The sequence below is a fragment of the Nicrophorus vespilloides genome, unplaced genomic scaffold, assembly GCF_001412225.1.
Source record: "Nicrophorus vespilloides isolate i.1.1-1 unplaced genomic scaffold, Nicve_v1.0, whole genome shotgun sequence".
Lineage (NCBI taxonomy): Eukaryota > Metazoa > Arthropoda > Insecta > Coleoptera > Silphidae > Nicrophorus > Nicrophorus vespilloides.
The window spans coordinates 9,685-30,296 of record NW_017095648.1 but is presented as its reverse complement, the minus strand read 5'-3'; the positions used below and the strand labels follow the sequence as shown (position 1 = coordinate 30,296).

General features: G+C 37.2%; 6 protein-coding genes across 6 annotated transcripts; all 6 read right to left on the bottom strand.

The window, feature by feature from the left end:
* Positions 1 to 788: 788 nt before the first annotated feature.
* On the bottom strand, positions 789 to 2,592 carry LOC108558993 (UDP-glucuronosyltransferase 2A3-like). The gene has a single exon (XM_017916105.1). It carries the CDS (start codon positions 2,528 to 2,530, stop codon positions 974 to 976), a length of 1,557 nt encoding a protein of 518 aa, XP_017771594.1. The 5' UTR covers positions 2,531 to 2,592; the 3' UTR covers positions 789 to 973.
* Positions 2,593 to 2,678: 86 nt separating this feature from the next.
* On the bottom strand, positions 2,679 to 4,735 carry LOC108559004 (UDP-glucuronosyltransferase 2B37-like). The gene has a single exon (XM_017916118.1). The coding sequence runs from the start codon at positions 4,519 to 4,521 to the stop codon at positions 2,986 to 2,988; it is 1,536 nt and encodes a 511-aa protein (XP_017771607.1). The 5' UTR covers positions 4,522 to 4,735; the 3' UTR covers positions 2,679 to 2,985.
* A 1,269-nt stretch (positions 4,736 to 6,004) lies between these two features.
* On the bottom strand, positions 6,005 to 7,664 carry LOC108558836 (UDP-glucuronosyltransferase 1-5-like). Its single transcript, XM_017915869.1, has one exon. It carries the CDS (start codon positions 7,535 to 7,537, stop codon positions 6,005 to 6,007), a length of 1,533 nt encoding a protein of 510 aa, XP_017771358.1. The 5' UTR covers positions 7,538 to 7,664.
* A 617-nt stretch (positions 7,665 to 8,281) lies between these two features.
* LOC108558865 (UDP-glucuronosyltransferase 2C1-like) lies at positions 8,282 to 9,816 on the bottom strand. The gene has a single exon (XM_017915902.1). It carries the CDS (start codon positions 9,797 to 9,799, stop codon positions 8,288 to 8,290), a length of 1,512 nt encoding a protein of 503 aa, XP_017771391.1. The 5' UTR covers positions 9,800 to 9,816; the 3' UTR covers positions 8,282 to 8,287.
* A 592-nt stretch (positions 9,817 to 10,408) lies between these two features.
* Positions 10,409 to 11,929, bottom strand: LOC108558827 (UDP-glucuronosyltransferase 2C1-like). The gene has a single exon (XM_017915858.1). The coding sequence runs from the start codon at positions 11,927 to 11,929 to the stop codon at positions 10,418 to 10,420; it is 1,512 nt and encodes a 503-aa protein (XP_017771347.1). The 3' UTR covers positions 10,409 to 10,417.
* An 806-nt stretch (positions 11,930 to 12,735) lies between these two features.
* On the bottom strand, positions 12,736 to 14,231 carry LOC108558816 (UDP-glucuronosyltransferase 2C1-like; the record flags this gene model as incomplete). Its single annotated transcript, XM_017915849.1, has 2 exons — positions 12,736 to 13,817; positions 13,859 to 14,231. Coding segments are annotated over 2 exons (1,455 nt in total), but the record flags the coding sequence as incomplete, so codon positions are not given.
* Between the last annotated feature and the right edge of the window lie 6,381 nt (positions 14,232 to 20,612).

Sequence of the window (20,612 nt, the reverse complement as noted above, 5' to 3'; positions counted from 1 at the left end):
ATCGAGTGATTCATTCATAGAAAATAATCAATTAATTGCTATGCAATTTGCAATGCAAATTTAGATAATTGAACAGGTAATTGTAGCGTTTCCCGCAAATGGAATCCTGAGATTTGAATCATGTTCGGAACTAAATCCTAGCCATTTCAAAACGTTAGTTGGAAGTCTAAATCTTCTAAAAATTCACGAATGTTCCGCGTCTTCAATCGATATGCGGCAAAAGACCATTTTAATGCAAAAATTGAATTTTGTGGTTCCTTCATAGTGCAACACTATTGTTCCTATAATTATATTGCTATACTGCAACTACACCTCCCATTTACCGACTTATTTATAGAATCAAAGAAACAATATATGCAAGAATGATAAAACGAATTTGTTGCTCAGAGCCAATGGAAGGGAAGACATTACTTCAACGTAAATCAGAGCATAAATGGAACCCCGGCTCAAATTGTCTCTCCTATGTTTTTAGATCCCGTGAATTTGTATTAAAACAGAAGCTGGCGTAATTGTGTCAGTGTTGTGACATGGTCTAAGTGTAGTGGGGGAAGCGTGGATGCCTGAAGAAAAAGAAGAAGATGACTGCATGCTACTTTACTATTTACAGTGTTACTTTATCTATTTACATACGAGTTGATATTCATCTATTTTCTCCACAAATCTAGTGAACGTGACATTCAGTTTTATTTATTTACTTATCTGCTGATAAACATTTATATATAACATAAATGTTATAGAGTCATTACATAATTGGATTGTAAAATAAACGATGAAGTGGAGGTAGTAAATATAATTTATTTCTATTTATTTGTTCTATTTATTCGTGTGTCTGAAAACGTAATATCGTTGTACAAATTGCATGACAAATGATACTAAATAATTATATATAAGTTCAACAATAATTAATATAATGATGTATCGAACGCACAAATAAAAATTGTATAATAAAAAAATAACGAAATGTAATTAGGTTCTAATTTTTCTTGACCTTCTTGGAGTTGGTCGGTGCCTTTTTACATTGCTTCTTGCAGATGCAACAGGCGATTTTCTTTAATGTGAAGTAGATGAGACCGAAAGCGATCAAGAGTATGGCACCCAAGAAGGCGAATACGTCGAGAAGCATGTACTGGTACCATTTGAGTTCGGTGGCCATCGATTTCATGTGCTTAGCGCCGCCGTGCTTGATGACGTGTTCCACCCAGAATACGGCCTTGTCCATGGGGTTCATCTCTTGGTTCCTGTATATGTCCGAACGGAATTTGGCTGCTTTCAAGTAGCTCGGGTTCTCGGTGACTTCCTTAATAGCGTCGGTGACGATGCGCTCGGTGATGTTGGTGATTTCCAATTGGAGAGCGTAACCGAAATCAATGCTGTCTGCGACGTTCTTCCTTTGGTCTCCGAAGAACGGGATGGCGATCATCGGTACACCGTTGTGGATGGATTCGGCGATGCTGCCGAGTCCACCGTGGGTGATGAATACTTTGCATTTGGGATGTTCGAGGATGGCCTTCTGCGGCAGCCAGCTGCTGATCTTGATGTTCTTCGGGAGATTCGGGAGGTCCTTTTCGTACTTCATCAGGAAATCGTACTTGGAGTTGGAGAAGGCTTTGATGAACTGTTGCATAACGTCGCCCTTAAGTTCGGCGGTCTTTATGTTCGAGCCGAGGCTGAAGAAGATGACGCCGTGCTTGGATTTGTCCATGAACTGTTTGAGGTCGGCAGGAAGTTCCTCGCGATCGTACAGGTGGAATCCGCCGATTTGGATGGTGTTGGTTAAATGGGGTCTGGGACTTTCGGTTGCGTGATGGGAGGTGATGAGATGAAGATCGACGTCCTTCATGATCTTGTCCAAGCACAATTCAGGGTAGTACTCTTTGACAACGGCTCTCTGGTTCGGGTAATGCTTGAAGTGGATCATCATTTCGAAGCCGATGCTGAAGAGGGTGTTGATGACACGTTCGAAAAAGGTCATTTTATCGCTGTAGTAGTAAAAAGTGGCTGGGACGTAAGCATGTGGAGACGGGATGGCCGTGTGGTAGTTGAAGATTGGCATTCCACCCATGATACTGAAACCAATGTTGGTGGCGTTCAACAGGTGACCGACGGCGAGGACGGCCTCGGTGTATCCCATCATGTTGATGGCCAGATCGAACTTCTCGCCAGATTTAAGCAGCTGCTGCAATTCCTTCTCCTCGAAGAAGGCGCGAGTCAAATCGGGGAGACTCTCGTGGAAGATAGCCTGCTTCTGAATTAAGCCGATGTTCGGATTCGAGATCTTCTTCATTGCGGATTGCTTCCATGCCAACATGTTGTGCAGCGTAACGTCCCTGTAATTCTTTGGCGGAGTCTTGAAGGGGAAGGGCGAAACCATTGTAACCTGATGACCCCTGGCCGCCAGCTCCTTCATCAGGGCCTTGCCGAGGATGTGGTGGCTTTGCGATGGGAACGCGAACATGCCCAAGATTTTGGCTGCGTCACCGCAGGCCAAGGCCGCGGCGAGAAGGAAGAACACGAGCGCGACTTTAGCCATACCGAATTCAACTGCTGCTGTCGCACGACTAGAGAATAGAGAGTAGCGTGAAAAAGAGGAGAGCTGTACAATGTTTAATTAGCACGATAAGCTATTGATACATGCCACCAATCAAGGCCAACTGCCGATTCCTATCTATGCTTCCAACTACACACGCACACATAATCATATATATTATACGAATCTTCCGAGCCGAACGTCTCGTATAAAAAAAATACACGAAAGATTTGTTTAGAAAACCGCTACTCAATTGCCATGTATGCAAAGAGAGGTGAATAAACGAGCGAATGATTTCGAACGCGGAAGGTGGGGTGAAGGTCAAGTTGCATGGAAACAGCATTACATAAAAACAAAATAATAAACGTACGCATAGATACGTAATTTTGGTAAGATTAGGTAATAAGCTATAAATAAAATGGATGATTGATTTTGTTTTTATTAAACGCTTGTCATCATCATCGAGTTTTTATTTTTGCAGTCTTCTTGCACAGAAACTGTTTGAGTGACGCAACTGCGTAATTAACTGCGACTAAAATAATTGCGAGTACTGCGATTAGTAAAGCCATCACGTCCAGCAGCATGTACTGGTACCACTTGAGCTCGGATGCCATCGGTTTGATGTGCTTGGCGCCTCTGTGCTTTGCTACGTGCTCGATCCAAAATACAGCCTTCTCCATGGGATCCATCTCTTGATTTCTGTAAATGTCCGATCGGAATTGAGCTTTTTCCAAATATTTCGGATCTGTAGTGATCCTCTCTATGGCATCGGTTATCTGTGATTCGGTAATCGTCGCTATATTCAACTCGATTGCGAACCCGAATTCCAAGCTATCTGCAACGTTCTTTTTCTGATCTCCGAAGAATGGTATAGCGATGATCGGAACGCCGAAGTAAACGGACTCGGCGATGCTTCCGAGTCCACCGTGCGTGATGAACGCTTTGGTAGCGGAATGTTCGAGGATGGCCTTTTGAGGTAACCAACTGCTGATTTTGATGTTCTTCGGGAGATCAGGTAGATCGTCTTCGAATTTCATCAGGAAATCGTACTTTGATTTGGAAAATGCAGAGATGAACTGTTGGATCGTTTCACGTTTCAGCTTGGCGCTCTGGATGTTCGTTCCTAAACTGAAGAGGATCACGCCGTGCTTGGATCCATCTATGAAGCTACGGATGTCAGCCGGCAATTCTTCCTTTTCGTGCAAATGGAATCCACCTATTTGGACGGTGTTGGTTAGATGCGGTCTTGGACTTTCGGTTGCATAATGCGAATTGATCAGGTAAAGATCGACGTCGCGGATGATGTCATCCAAGGAAAGATTCGGATAATATTCTTTGAGAACGTTAACTTGATTAGGGTAGTACTTAAAGTGTATCATGATCTGCAATCCGAAGCTGACGATTGAGTTCACGAGGCGCTGGTAGAACGTCATCTTGTCGTTGTAGATATAAAACGTGCTTGGGACGTACGCGTATGGCGTGGGGATGCCCGTATGGTAATTGTAAATTGGCAATCCTCCCATTATGCTGAAGACAACATTGGTAGCGTTGACCAGGTGACCAATTGCCAGACTCGCTTCAGTGATGGCCTCGGTTATGGCAACGTCAAATTTCTGACCAGAATTTAAGAATTCCACAAGTTCCACCTCCTCGAAGGCAGTCCTCACCACGTCGGGCAGCGCCTCGTTGAAAATGTGTAATTTTCGTGGTACACTTATATTCGGATTCGCAATCTTCTTCATCATCTGGTACTTCCATTCCATGACCCGGTGCAGAGTAACATCTTTGTAGTTCTTCGGAGGATCTTTGAGAGGAAACGCCGAGATCATAGTGACTTCGTGACCTCTGTTTGCCAGCTCCTTCAGGAGCGTCTTCCCCAAGATGTGGTGACTCTTAGAGGGGTAAGGAAAAACGCCGAGGATCTTGGCACCATTGCAGTGTTCACCCAAGAAGATCACAAGAAGTGCAATAGCAATTTTGCTGAACAATTTCATCGTTTCGATGATGTCAAGTGACTAATAGCTGAATCCGTCGAGCATCCTCTTTTAAAGGAAACGACCAACCGAATTGTTGATAAACATTTGCCAATTGACATTTACTCCTGATTACATTATCAAGAAAATCACAATCGAATGATATCAATGAATACCGCAAATGCAATAAGACAAACGACAAATGCAACACTAATAAAAGAAAGGTGCAAATATACCACCAACTACACCAATACAATCATTAAATACAATAAAACACTCTTTATAACTTATCATTTATATGAAACCATTTCTTTGCACTATATTTAATCAACCAAATATTCTGATGAAAGTTCTTCCTTCTATTGTGAAATGTTTATTTACGTTGTAGAAACAAGTACGAACTTGCAGAGTTAACCGTCAATAGGAACTGAAATTTAGTCATTGATCAGCATGCCAATTCGTGACTTTTTTTATTATTTAAATTCCACCTTAATCTTAAGTAGTCGCTATCGCAACAAATGAACCAAAAATAAAATAAAATAAAATACAAAGCGCATACCATTAATATTAGAAACTACATAACTCAATGCCAGTGTGACTCCAGTTAAATTAATTTAAAAAAATAAACTGTCTGCAGTAATGAAAAATCTATAGGAATATAAAAATTGTGTTGTATTTGTTTGTTTGTAATAAATGGATTGTGTAATCTGAAGTGGTTGGTTAAGGAAGTCGGTGATAAGATTACCTTGATGATGGATTTAAAAATAATTATAAAGGTTCACATGAAAAACTTCATAAATTAGTGTTAATTGGAAGGAATATGACAATGTTGAAGTGCAATATTTTCAAGATAAAAATGGTCAAAATTGAAAAAGCAAGACAATGAGTGTTCATTAGTGAAGTTCGTATAAAATTCAAATACATTAATTTACAGACCAAAAATGCACACCTGGAAACGGTCATATCTCTATAAATCTAATCGAACATATCAAATAATCTACGTTATAGCATAGACAGGATAAACGTTTGGTTGTTGAGTGGATTTTGAAGTTGTTAAGTTTCTCGTTTTTTTCCTGTAAACAAATATGCTTATGAATTGTTATCAATTTTTTAATTACGACGATAAATAAATTTAGATATTATCAATCAAATGTTAAAAATTAGGCCATACGCGATTATAATCTCAGATGAGGATGGATAAAATTTGATACTAATTTGCAATTCAAAAGATTTTTTTTTCATATATACGTGTTAATGATGTTGATTCAATGATGCAATTGTGTGTTTAACATTTTACCTGCGCCATTGAATATTGATATATGACTAATCTCGTGAGAAACGTAGAATAAGTTGTCAACATTTTCAAAGTAAATAAATGAAATGCATGGAATTCTACCGGGCTAGTAAGGTCTTCACACCTTGTTTTTGCTGATAACGAGAAACTTATTGCAAGGATTTTTAATATAAATTTGAGTTTTTTATTAAACTTTAAATTAAATTTTATTTACATAGATTTTAATTTATTCGAGGATTTTCTGCAGAGATTGATTAATGTTTTAACAGTGACGTAGATTAGAGTTAAAGAGATCATTAGAATAACAAAGAGAAATCCGAAAACGTCCATCAACAGGTATTGGTACCATGCTAATTGCGTGACCATCGGTTTCATGTGTTTAGCACCTCGATGTTTGATAACATGCTCAATCCAGAATATGGCTTTATCCATCGGATCGATTTCCTGGTTCCTGTAGATGTCCGATCGGAATTTCGCTGCGTTCTTGTACTTGGGGTTCTCAATGATCTCGGCAATGGCATCCGTCACGATTTCCTCCGTCATATTCGTAAAGTCCAATTGGATCATGTATCCAAAATCCAGACCTTCGGCAACGTTCTTTCGTTGATCATTGAAGAATGGAATCGCAACCATTGGAACGCCGCTGAAGACGGCTTCGGCGATGCCGCCCAAACCACCGTGCATGATGAAGGCTTTACAGTTGCGATGTTCGAGGATGGCTTTCTGCGGTAACCATTTACTGATCATGATGTTTTTCGGAAGATTCGGAAGGTCCTTTTCGTATTTCATTAAGAATGTGTATTTGGATTTGGAGAAGGCGTCGATGAAGCTCTGGATAGTTTCTGGTTTTAAATTGGCGCTCTGGATGTTAGTGCCTAAGCTGAAGAGGATGACGCCGTGCTTGGAACCATCCATGAATCGTCGAAATTCAACCGGTAATTCCTCCTTCTCGTGCAGATGGTATCCTCCTATTTGTATGGTATTAGTTAGATGAGGTCGTGGACTTTCGGTGGCGAAATGCGAATTCAGTAAGTAGAGATCGACGTCTCGAATCAAATCATCCAGCTCTAAAGTAGGATGGTATTTCTTAAGCGTTTCTCGTTGCTTTGGGTAATGGCTGAAGTGGATCATCAGATTGAAACTTAGGCTGAAGATGGTGTTCATGACGCGCTGCAGGAAAGTCATTTTATCATTGTAAATGTAAAACGTGTTCGGGACGTACGCGTACGGCGACGGAATGCCCGAATGGTAATTGTAGATGGGCATTCCACCCATTATACTGAAAGCAATGTTCGTGGCGTTCAGAAGATGACCGATTCCAAGCACAGCCTCCGTGTATCCCATCATGTTGATGGCCACGTCGAATTTCTTTCCAGATTTCAGCAACTCTATCAACTCCGGCTCTTCGTAAATCATCTCCACGGCTTTAGGTAGTGTTCCGTAGAACGCTATCAATTTCCTTACAATTCCCAAATCCGGATCACCGATCTCTTTCATGACCTCGTACTTCCATTCCATCACCCTGCGCATGGTCACGTCAGTGTAGTTCTTCACTGGTTTCTCTAACGGAAACGGCGAGATCATCGTGACCTCGTGGCCTCGCACCGCTAACTCTTTCATCAAGGTTTTACCCAAAAGGAAGCTGCTTTTCGAAGGATGCGGAAAGACGCCAAGAATCTTCGCCCCATTGCATAAGGTCGTCACAACGAGTAACAATAGTAGAGCTGATTTTATAACATCCATTGCGTTCTCAATAACACTCTCACTGTTTTCTAGTATTATATAATTATACACCGATAATAGACGAGTAACGAGATAAGCCGAACGCACTACTTATGTACGTATTTACTCCTAACTACGCGAAAAACAGCATGCAACAAAATTGATATTTGAATATTCTGTAAAAGAAATAGGTTGAAGCAAAAATATATAAACAAAAAATCACTCTATATCAGCGTCTCAAGTGAAGACTACATTTGTTGTAATTTGTTTAATCAGTTAATTTGATACTACGTTTTAAATAACAATGCTGGTTTGTTTAAGAAATGCTAAATGAACATTAATAACAACGACGAAGATATTTCTGTCTGCACATGCTTCTCACTTCAATTAAATCATAGACGATTGGCCTTGGACTTTAAATTTACGTGACTTTACGATACAATCTTCATCATTTAGGCAACACACTTTACTGAAGTGCCTGAATCGTGTACAATATTGAGATTCAAAATTGTGATATATTATTTTTTTTTGTATTATTCATTTCAATCCACTAATTATTTGGCGACTTTAATTTGTTGATAAACGTAAATAATAAACATTTTCTAGTATTTTCGACGATTTTTATAAAGATTTATGTTTTTTAAATTTTATAATATTGGACAGTAATAACTAATGCTTTTTTAGTAATTATTTATTTAATTAATTATATGATATAAACTTTAATATTAAATATGAGAAACGATAATAATTGTAAATGATGATTTATTGTAATTATTGTATTTTAACTTTTCGTTTGATGAGAGAAGAAATCAATTTAATTACTAAGTAAATGAATAGGAAAAATACTGATAAAATTGTGAGGATGAAAGCGAAGACGTCGAGCAGCATGTATTGGTACCAGGGCATCTTTTTGATCTTCATGTGTTTCGCCCCTTTGTGCTTGACAATGTGTTCTACCCAGAATACAGCCTTTTCCATGGGATTCATCGGTTGATTCTTGAAAATATCTGATGCCGATCTGATACGGTCACGGTACATAGAATTACCTGTGATTTCCTCTATAGCCGTGCTCAAAGATATCTCGGATATATCTTTAAGTTGAAGTTGTATTGCAAATCCGTGTTGCGCGCTTCCTTCGCCGTTTTTCTGCTGATCCGCGAAGAACGGAATCACGATCATGGGTACTCCGTGGAAGATGGCTTCGGTGATGCTGCCGAATCCTCCGTGCGTGATGAAGGCCACAGTCTTGGGATGCGCTAAAATGGCTTTTTGCGGAAGCCATTTTGAGATTTTAACGTTCTTCGGGTTGTATGGAAGAGTTCCATCAAATTTCCAAAGAACGTCATATTTCGTTTTGGAGAATGCGTGTAAAATACTTTCTATAGTGGATGGCTTCAGTTCCTCGCATTTGACGTTTGTACCAAGGCTGAAGTAGATGACGCCATGCTTGGATCCGTTGAAGTATGTTTGAAGATCATCCGGTAGATGTTGCTTCTCGTGCAGATGAAATCCTCCGATTTGTATGAAATTAGTTAAGTATGGTCGGGGCGTTTCTGTCATGAAATGAGAGTTCACCAGTGTCAAATCAACGTTGTCTAGAAGCTCTTCGAAAGGTGGAGCATTGGGAAAATGTTTCTGAAGAATACTCTTCTGATAAGGCACCATCAGTAAATACGCAAACATATCACCAAGTAGAGCTACCAACGTGTTCAGCACTCTTTGCCAAAACGACATGGAATCTTTGAATGTAGTTGCTACGTGCGGAACATAGGCATACGGACTGGGGTTTCCATGGAAGTAGTTGAGAATAGCATTACCTCCAATAAGGCTGAACGCAATCGGCGTTGCGTTCACTGCATCCGCAATTCCCAGAAGCGCTTCGTTCATAAACAGCATCTGGACGGCAACATCGAATTTCGGTTTTGTAGCAAGAAAGTCCTGAAGATTCTTGTTTTCAATGACGGCATCGTTCAATATTCGTAGAATGTCGTAAGTGTATCCTATCTTGGAGAGGGTGCTGCTGTTGGGACTCATGAATACCTTCATGCGTTCGTTCCGCATTTCCAGCAGTCCGTCGAGGTAAACATCATTGTAATTCGGTGGTGGATTTTTCAACGGAAATGGAGAGATCATGGTGACTTCGTGTCCTCTCGAGGCTAATTCCCTAAGGAGCGCCGAACCAAGGATCGTGTGGCTGCGGCTTGGAAATGGAAAGACACCCAAGATTCTGGCCCCATTTGCGGCTGTGGCCGCAAATATCAGAAGGATCGAGCGCAGAAGCATTTTCACGACTGTGTATTGAAACATGGGAAGTGCAACTTATGACCTAGCCCCGATAAAGTGATATCAATTTATGTATTTATAATAATATTGATGAATTATCTCCAATGTATGGATTAAACTTGAATTATGAAAAATTGAATTGAATTGAATTGGATTCTTATTTATTTATAAATCTTATCTTTTTTACTTTTAATTTTATTATATCATTCGTATATGTGTTGGAACTAAAACATTTAGGTATATATAAAAAAATGAGCATAAAAAGAAATTATATAAATATAATATCGGTGAAACAAAAAATAGTCAAACTATTACTGTATATTTTTGAAAAATGATACTTTTAGGAAATATCAATTGTAGACAATTGTGTAAACTTTCGAATAAGGAAGATTTGGATTAAAATAGAAGAGATATTTAATATATTACAAATTTTACTATTAATTAATACATATAATAAATTTAAAAAAGAACGATAATAAATTATTGATTTTGTATATTTTTGTAATGATTTATTAGGATTTCATTGAAAATTATAAAATATTTAATAGTTACAATATAAGATAAAAGCTTTAGTATTAAATGTGAGGAACGAATGATGATTTGATGGATTTGATTTAATTATTGTATTTTAACTTTTCGTTTGATGAGAGAAGAAATCAATTTAATTACTAAGTAAATGAATAGGAAAAATACTGATAAAATTGTGAGGATGAAAGCGAAGACGTCGAGCAGCATGTATTGGTACCAGGGCATCTTTTTGATCTTCATGTGTTTCGCCCCTTTGTGCTTGACAATGTGTTCTACCCAGAATACAGCCTTTTCCATGGGATTCATCGGTTGATTCTTGAAAATATCTGAAGCCGATCTGATGCGGTCACGGTACACGGAATTACCACTGATTTCCTCCATAGTCGTGCTCAAAGTTTCCTCGGAGATATCTTTTAGTTGAAGTTGTATTGCAAATCCGCGTTGCGCGGTTTCGGCGACGTTTTTCTGTTGGTCACCGAAGAACGGAATCGCGATCATGGGCACTCCGTGGAAGATGGCTTCGGTGATGCTGCCGAAACCTCCGTGTGTGATGAAGGCTACAGTCTTGGGATGAGCTAAAATACCTTTTTGTGGAAGCCACTTGGCAGTTTTAACGTTCTTCGGGTTATAGAGAAGCTTTCCATCGAATTTCCAAAGAACGTCGTATTTGCTTTTAGAGAAAGCACGGAGAATACCTTCCATCGTAGAGGGGTTTAATTCCTCGCTCTTGATGTTTGTACCTAGGCTGAAGTAGAAGACACCGTGTTTGGATTCGTTGAAGTATGTTTGAAGATCTTCTGGTAAATGTTGCTTCTCGTGCAGATGGAAACCGCCGATTTGTATGGAATTAGGTAGGTATGGTCGTGGCATTTCTGTTATGAAATGAGAATTCACTAGAGCCAAATCAACGTTGTCTAGAAGCTCTTCCAAAGGTGGAGCAACGGGAAAATGCTTCTGAAGAATACTCTTCTGATAAGGCATCAACAGGATATACGAAATCACATCACCAAGGAGAGCTACCAGCGTATTCACCACCCTTTGCCAAAACAACATGGAATCTTTGAAAGTAGTTGTGAAGTGGGGAACATAGGCATACGGACTGGGGTTTCCGAAGACGTAGTTGAGCATAGCACTACCTCCAATAACACTGAACGCAATCGACGTTGCGTTCACTGCATTCGAAATTCCTAGAAGCGCTTCGTTCAGAGCCCACATCTGGATGGCAACATCGAATTTCGGTTTTGTAGCCAGAAAGTCCTGAAGATTCTTGTTCTCAAGGACGTCATCGTTCAATATTCGTAGAAGTTCGTAAGTGTATCCGATCTTCGAGAAGGAGCTGCAGTTGGGACTCATGAATTCCTTCAAGCGTTCGTTCCGCATTTCTACCAGTCCGTCGAGGTGAACATCATTGTAATTCGGTGGTGGATTTTTCAACGGAAATGGAGAGATCATGGTGACTTCGTGTCCCCTCGAGGCTAATTCCCTGAGGAGCGCCGAACCAAGGATTGCATGGCTATGGCTTGGAAATGCGAAGACACCCAAAATTCTGGCCCCACTTGCGGCGGTGGCCGCAAATATCAGAAGGATCGAGTGCAGCAGCATTTTCACGACTGTCCGTTGAAACAAGGAACGTGCAACTCATGACCTCGCGCTGATAAAGCTAAAGCAATTTGTTCGCTACCAGTGGCGGATTAAGGATAGTTGGGGTCCCTAAGCATATTATATTTAAAGGCCCCCAAAAAATTAAAAAAAAAAACATCTATTTTAAATACTATAGGAAAATATCTTAGTTCGGGGCTTCTAAAGCCCGAGGCCCCTAGACACGTGTTTCATTGCCTTAATGGATAATCCGCCACTGCTCTCAACTATCCACTTTTATATGTAATTTGTAATTTAACAGGCGGACAAATGAATGAATTTATATATTTGTAATAATATTGATTGATTAGTTTATCTCCAGAATATGCATCTTCCTTGAATAATGAAAAATTAAATTGCAGGTTTATTGTTTCTTTATAAATCTGATCTGTTTTATTTTTTTTATTAATTCTATTTTAATTTTATTAAAACATTCGTACATGTGTTTGTACTTAAAAATGTAGGCATATTTAAAAAAATGAGCATCAAAAGAAAATGCTGTATAACTTAAAAAAAAAAGATTCGCTCTAGAATGAGAAAGATTGAGATTAAAATTGAAGAAATAATTAATATATTACAAATTTTAATATAAACTAATACATACAATAAATTAAAAAAAAACGATGATTAATTATTGATTTTTTGAATATTTTTATAATGATTTATTAGGATTTAATTGAAAATTATAAAACATTCAATAGTTACAATATAAGCTATAGACTTTAGTATGACATGTAATGAAAATGATTATGAATGATGATTTGATTTAATTATTGTACTTTAAGTTTTCGTTTGATGAGAGAAGAAATCAATTTAATTACTAAGTAAATGAATAGGAAAAATACTGATAAAATTGTGAGGATGAAAGCGAAGACATCGAGCAGCATGTATTGGTACCAGGGCATCTTTCTGATCTTCATGTGTTTTGCCCCTTTGTGCTTGACAAAGTGTTCTACCCAGAATACAGCCTTTTCCATGGGATTCATCGGTTGATTCTTAAAAATATCTGAAGCAGATCTGATGCGGTCACGGTACACGGAATTACCAGTGATTTCCTCCATAGACGTGCTCAAAGATTCCTCGGAGATATCTTCTAGTTCAAGTTGTATTGCAAATCCGCGTTGCGCGGTTTCGGCGACATTTTTCTGTTGGTCACCGAAGAACGGAATCGCGATCATGGGCACTCCGTGGAAGATGGCTTCGGTGATGCTGCCGAAACCTCCGTGTGTGATGAAGGCTACAGTCTTGGGATGAGATAAAATGGCTTTTTGTGGAAGCCATTTCGCGATTTTAACGTTCTTCGGGTTATAGGGAAGCTTTCCATCGAATTTCCAAAGAATGTTGTATTTACTTTTGGAGAAAGCGCGGAGAATACCTTCCATCGTAGAGGGCTTTAATTCCTCGCTCTTGACGTTTGTACCTAGGCTGAAGTAGATGACACCGTGCTTGGATTCATTGAAGTATGTTTGAAGATCTTCGGGTAGATGTTGCTTCTCGTGCAGATGAAATCCGCCGATTTGTATAGAATTAGTTAGGTATGGTCGTGGCGTTTCTGTTATGAAATGAGAGTTCACTAGAGCCAAATCAACGTTGTCTAGAAGCTCTTCCAAAGGTGGAGCACCGGGAAAATGCTTCTGAAGAATACTCTTCTGATAAGGCATCAACAGGATATACGAAACCATATCACCAAGGAGAGCTACCAGCGTATTCACCACTCTTTGCCAAAACGACATGGAATCTTTGAAAGTAGTTGTGATGTGCGGAACATAGGCATACGGACTGGGGTTTCCGAAGACGTAGTTGAGGACAGAACTACCCCCAATAACGCTAAACGCAATCGGCGTTGCGTTCACTGCATCCGCAATTCCCAGAAGCGCTTCATTCAGAGCCCACATCTGGATGGCAACATCGAATTTCGGTTTGTAGCCAGAAAGTCCTGAAGATTCTTGTTCTCAAGGACGGCATCGTTCATTATTTGCAGAAGTTCGTAAGTGTATCCGATCTTAGAGAAGGCGCTGCAGTTGGGATTCATGTATTCCTTCATTCGTTCGTTCCGCATTTCCAGCAGTCCCTCGAGGTGGACATCATTGTAATTCGGTGGTGGATCTTTCAACGGAAATGGGGAGATCATGGTGACCTCGTGTCCCCTCGAAGCTAATTCCCTGAGGAGCGCCGAACCAAGGATCGTGTGACTGTGGCTTGGAAATGGGAAAACACCCAAAATTCTGGCCCCATTTGCGGCGGTGGCCACAAATATCAGAAGGATCTAGTGCAGCAGCATTTTCACAACTGTCCATTGTAACGTGAAACGTGCATCTTATGATTTCCCGTTGATAAAGCGATATCAATGTTCACTCAATCGTAACCTATTTTATACATAATCTGTGATTTAACAGATGGACAAATCAATAGTTTTTTTTGATTGATTAGTTTATCTCCAAAATATCGATCATGAATTGAAAGATTTCATTGGAGGATTCTTTCTTTGTAAATTTTATCTATTGTACATTTAATTTTATAAAATCATTTAGTACATGTGTTGGTACTTTACATTTTAGGAATATTTAAAAAATAAGAAACAATGGAAATTATTATGCAGACAAGTACGATAAGTTATAACAAAAATGAGCGATAAAACAGCAAAAAAATAAACAAATCAACTACAAAATGCAAATGAAAGAGTGGAAAATAGAAATAAGTCAGCCATGACATTGAAACAAAAGAGCTACAAATTGAAACAAATCAGCAACAAAACAGAAATTACTATGTAAATACATAAACAAATTATCAACGACAGAGACAAAACAGGTATATGTTGGAATATTAAAATATGGACAAAACATAAGAAATAAAAAATAAATTGCAATCAAAGAATAATGTGAAATAAAAAGTATAAAAATTTTACTTAATTTAATTAGTTTGAAAACTTTGAAAATTATTTAAATTAAAAGAAAGTTTCAGATTAAAATAGAAAATTTATTAAAACAAAATTAGAAATAAATCACAAAACAACAACATTTTGATTGTTTTTTAAATAAGATAGTTGTAAAGTTGTATTTACAATCAAATATAGTTAATTTCTTTAGTATGAGTCATGATGCTAATCATAAATAAATATTAAAAAAAGATTGTATAGGTGAATTTTGATTTGTTTCGTAAATTGTATAGTTGAGATGTAAAAAGTTTTGAGGTGCAATCTGCGAAGATAGTTAATTTGTTTAGCATGAGACATCGGAGTTGCCTTGCGTGCAGTTTGATTGGCACAGTTTGATGGGTCGCAAATGGGTTTCTGGCTGTTCGGTCAAAAAATTGTAGGAGCGTGCAACCAAAGAAGCCCTCCTCCTCCCCAAGACTAAATACAGCCCTTCGGTTGGCAACTCTATTAAAGGAATAAAAAACTGTATTGTAATATGCATGCAGCTGGATAGACGAACGGGCCTTCGTGGCTCATATACGAACAACTAACTGTACGTACACAACTCAGTGCTTTGACTGTGAGTGGCAGTCGGCCTCGCGTGTTGTCAGCTCAGCCTGACTGACATTTGGAATGGGTAGGAAAAGCAGCACAGACTGCACAGCCAACTGCAAATGCTAAACTCATCACCGCCCTAAAAAAAATCACCACAACCCCCAGCAAACATAATAAAAAAACAGCAACAGTCGAAAGAGATGAAGATGTAAAATAATTGCAAAGAAACTGCGTTGCGTTGTCTTTCGTGAAAAAAAAAACAGAAGAGAATAAAAAAAAAAGATGACGAACGCTAATTGGTTCTTTGACATGGCTGTAAGTATTTCCAGGCGGAATCAAATTAAGGGCATGTTATGTGTTTGCTGCAAGGATGACAACGTCTTCGGAGGGGCGGAAATTGTCAACCTTCTCCTCCCCGCGAACTCTTCCTCATCAAAGATAAAGGTTCACTTGTTTCTTCTTCATATACATTGTCTTATTATTGTCAAACGTAAGCCTCCGGAGCGCTAGCGGCGAACTTCCATTCCCAGAAACGAGAATGAAATCTTATTAGGACAGAAACCAGGCGCATTCACTATGTTGCATTAAACAGCCAATTAAATAAACTAGACTCGGCAATTTCGATCCAACCAAACCCGTACCCCTCTCTTCCATCCAAGTAATACAACGTTCGCACATGCCACTCATTTTATCGTTTCCTTCCGGATATTACATCATCCTTCTTAAATATGGAATCCCATCGCAATTCGGCAAAGTGCAAAATTTGTTATTCGCGGATCGAGTTTTTCGGTTTCCGAACAAATTGGATTTCTTTGTTTCCACGCCGTACAACGCATTTGGTGAGTGCGGTGGTGGGGTGTGGGTGGACGCGCGTAATAGGAAAATCTATTATTCAAGCGAAAGGAGAACAAACGAATGGGGAAACAAAAAAATAAATAAAACCGGTATACTTTTCGGGGATGACGGAAAGGCGGTTCGGACAAGGCTGAAAAATGCCGGAAAGTTTAATTGAAAACACGCAGACGTTGAGGATAAAAGAAAATTGTGAAGAAGGGGGTGAAAATCGAGTGTTGTTTTTGCGTGTGTGCAAAGTGTTCGAATCATCCGTGATACAAATGTCTCTCTTTCTACGTTGTTTTCCTCGCCCTGTCTCATCCATTTCCCGAAACTACAGACGTTGTATTTATGTCTTTTCCTATTGGCGAACAAAGGAGATGCATTCGACCACAACAGCATACATTTCTGGGGGCGGAAGAAGTGTCGCTGTCGCTTTTCCAGCGTGCCAAAAACTTTTTTTTAGTTTCGAAAATGCGAGAAAACATATAATAAATATTTCAGCTTTCGTCGGACACTTCGATAAGTTGGTGTGAATATGAGATTGGGGTGGAAATCACTATAAATTAGATTCATCAGAGAGAGTCCAATTTCATAGACCATCAGATTCTTAGGGAAATCTTCCTCCCTTCTCACAGTCGTATATTAGTTGGTTCAAGTGTAATTTATGATCTTTAATAACTCGAAAGAAAAGTATTTATTATATATGAGGAAACGCCAGTATTTTAGATAATTCATTAAATGAGACTGTTGCATTTTCACAACCAATTTTATACATTATGAACTTAAAGTTATATAAACTTTTATTCCCTGGCGCATGCACCAATAATTAAAGGTCAAGGATTTTTTATTTTTACTTTAAACAGTTATTTTTGTTTAAATAAACTAATAATTAATAAATTTCACTAATATCGAATGGGAAAACAGATGAATTTTTAAAATGTTTACAGTATTGAGCAGTAGTTATGTTTGTGGTGATGTCGGTTAGACTAGATTTATGGAAAGACGTGTTTCTTCATAGCCGGCTGAACTCTCCTGAAAATGTCAAACGAAATGTTAACGACGCTCGACGTAAATGGCACTAGAAGTTATAACCTAGATTTCGTAAAGCGGATGTGATGAAAAGAGAACAAAAAAAAAGAGTAAGAAATAGAGAGAAAGAGGGTGAGAGAGAGTAGAACGGATGATAGGATGGAAGAAAAGGTGGAAGGGCGAGTAAATTTTGCATTTTGCAAAAGGCAATAAAGTAGAGTAAACTAAGATGTAGAGAGAGAGAGAGAAAGAGAGTTTGCAAAGACGTACGCTCTAAGGCGTCCCTTCTTCTTTGAAAGGCAAAAATTGGAGAATAATCCCGGGAAAAAGCGAGAATAATGACTCCATTGCAGAAAAATAAACATCCTCCACCTCCGCGTCCTTTCTCTCCCCATTCATTCGGCCTCCTTCCATACAAACACACGCGCTCCAACGAATAGATGGAACATAGAAACCAATCTTATCACGAATCCTATCAATTCCAGCTTTTCTATCCGCCCGCATCGCGTGCTCTCCCCTATTTTTTTTTCTTTTCTTCCCTTTAATAAAAGTGCATCCAGAACTAACAAGACCGAACGGCCGCACGAATACAACCGTAAAAAGGATTCACTTTAATTCTTCGCCTTATAAATTTTGTACTGAAACCAATGTTCTGCTCAATTTTACATTTCGCACCTGATGAAATGTCAGACATTTAAAAAAGACATTTACTATTTTGTTTATATGAAAGTAAAGCAACATCTTGTGCCAGTAGTTGTTGGATGGATCACTTTACAAATCAATAGATTGGAGAAGATTTACCACAGTAACATTAGGGAAACTCTTAATAAAATACAATTATTATTTAAGTTTTACTGTTTATAAAAGTTAACTAGTTACTTGTTTTATGGATGATTTTACAAATCAATAGATTGGAGTCGAATTCTACAGTGTTAAGTGAAAACTTAATATTATTTAAAGTTACATAGCTTACAAAAGTTAAGCATCATCTTACGTAGTTACTTGTTTTATGGATGATTTTATAAATCAATAGATTGAAGACTATTTTTCACACTAACAATAGTTAAGCAACATCAATTATTAGGAAAAACATTTTGTATGCTCGAATTTTAGTTTAAGTTTCACAGCTTACAAAAGTTAATCAATATCTTATGTAGTTACTTGTTTTATGGATGATTTTACTAATCAATAGTTTGGAATCTAATTCTACAGTATTAAGTGAAAACTTAATATTATTTAAAGTTTCATAGCTTCCCAATGTTAAGCATCATACGTTGTTAGTTGTTTCATGGATTATTTTACAAATCAATAGATTGAAGACTATTTTTCACACTAACAATAGTTAAGCAACATCAATTATTAGGGACAATATTTTGTGTACTCGCATTTTAGTTTAAGTTTCACAGCTTACAAAAGTTAAGCAACATCTTATGTAGTTACTTGTTTTATGGATGATTTTACTAATGAATAGTTTGGAATTGAATTCTACAGTATTATGTGAAAACTTAATATTATTTAAAGTTTTCATAGCTTCCAAAAGTTAAGCATCATACGTAGTTAGTTGGAGCATGGATGATTTTACAAATCAATAGTTTGGAGCCTGTTTTCCACAGTAACAATTCAATACTCAAGTAACATCAAGTAACATCATAATAGGTAAAATTCTTAATAAACTCGTATTTGAGTTTAAGTTTCACAGCTTACAAAAGTTAAGCATTATCTTACATAGTTACTTGTTTTATGGATGATTTTACAAATAAATAGATTGGAGTCGAATTCTACAGTATTGAGTGAACACTTAATGTTATCTATTGGCTTTCAAAAGTTAAGCATCATACGTACTAAGTTGTCGTATGGATGATTTTATGAATCAATAGATTGGAGACTATTTTCCACAATAACAATTCAATACTTAACATCAATTATTAGGGAAAACTCTTAATAAACTCGAATTTTAGTTTAAGCAGTTACTTTTTTTATGGATAATTTTACAAATCAATAGTTTGGAATCAAACTCTATAGTATTAAGTGAAAACTTAATATTATTTAAAGTTTCATAGCTTTCGAAAGTTAAGCATCATACGTTGTTAGTTGTTGCATGGATGATTTTACAAATCAATAGATTGGAGACTATTTTCCGCAGTAACAAATTCTATACTCAATACTCAAGTAACATCAATTATTAGGTAAAATTCTTAATAAACTCGTATTTTCATTTAAGTTTCACAATTTACAAAAGTTAAGCATCATCTTACATAGTTACTTGTTTTATGGATGATTTTACAAATAAATAGATTGGAGTCGAATTCTTCAGTATTAAGTGAAAACTTAATGTTATCTATTGGCTTCCAAAAGTTAAGCATCATTCGTAGTAAGTTGTTGTATGGATGATTTTATGAGTCAATAGATTGGAGACTATTGATCCACAATAACAATTCAATACTTAACATCAATTATTAGGGAAAACTCTTAATAAACTCGAATTTTAGTTTAAGTAGTTATTTTTATTATGAATGATTTTACAAATCAATAGTTTGGAATCGAATTCTACAGTATTAAGAGTAAAACTTAATATTATTTAAAGTTTCATAGCTTCCGAAAGTTAAGCATCATACGTAGTTAGTTGTTGCATGGATGATTTTATAAATCAATAGATTTGAGACTATTAGGTAAAATTCTTAATAAACTAGTATTTTAGTTTAAGTTTCACAGCTTACAAAAGTTAAGCAATATCTTATGTAGTTATTTGTTTTATGGATGATTTTACAAATCAATAGATTTGAGACTATTTTCCACAGTAATTATTAGATGAAATTCTTAATAAGCTCGTATTTTAGTTTAAGTTTCACATGATTTTACAAATAAATAGATTGGAGTCGAAATCTAAAGAATTAAGTGAACACTTAATTTTATTTATTGGCTTCCAAAAATTAAGCATCATACGTAGTAAGTTGATTTCACAAATCAATAAATTGAAGACTATTTTCCATAATAACAATTCAATACTTAACATCAAATATTAAGGAAAACTCTTAAAAAAACTCGTATTTTAGATTAAGTTCCACAGTTTACAAAAGTTAAGCAATATTTTACATGCTTAGTTGCTTACTTTACCAATCAGTATATTAGAATCAATTTATATTGTTATAAATGTTAACACTTGCAGCTTTTAATATTTTCTTATTTTAAATAAAATTTCAAAGTTTACAAAAGTTAAGCAACATCTTAAATGGTTAGTTGGTGGATGGATGACTTATAATTATAGTAAATTTACAACACTGAGAGTTTTGACAATTTTCATTTTTATTCTAT

Bases quoted from the DNA above. Each gene is read 5' to 3' on its own strand.
- LOC108558993 (XM_017916105.1), bottom strand. From the start codon at position 2,530: ATGGCTAAAGTCGCGCTCGTGTTCTTCCTTCTCGCCGCGGCCTTGGCC.
- LOC108559004 (XM_017916118.1), bottom strand. From the start codon at position 4,521: ATGAAATTGTTCAGCAAAATTGCTATTGCACTTCTTGTGATCTTCTTG.
- LOC108558836 (XM_017915869.1), bottom strand. From the start codon at position 7,537: ATGGATGTTATAAAATCAGCTCTACTATTGTTACTCGTTGTGACGACC.
- LOC108558865 (XM_017915902.1), bottom strand. From the start codon at position 9,799: ATGCTTCTGCGCTCGATCCTTCTGATATTTGCGGCCACAGCCGCAAAT.
- LOC108558827 (XM_017915858.1), bottom strand. From the start codon at position 11,929: ATGCTGCTGCACTCGATCCTTCTGATATTTGCGGCCACCGCCGCAAGT.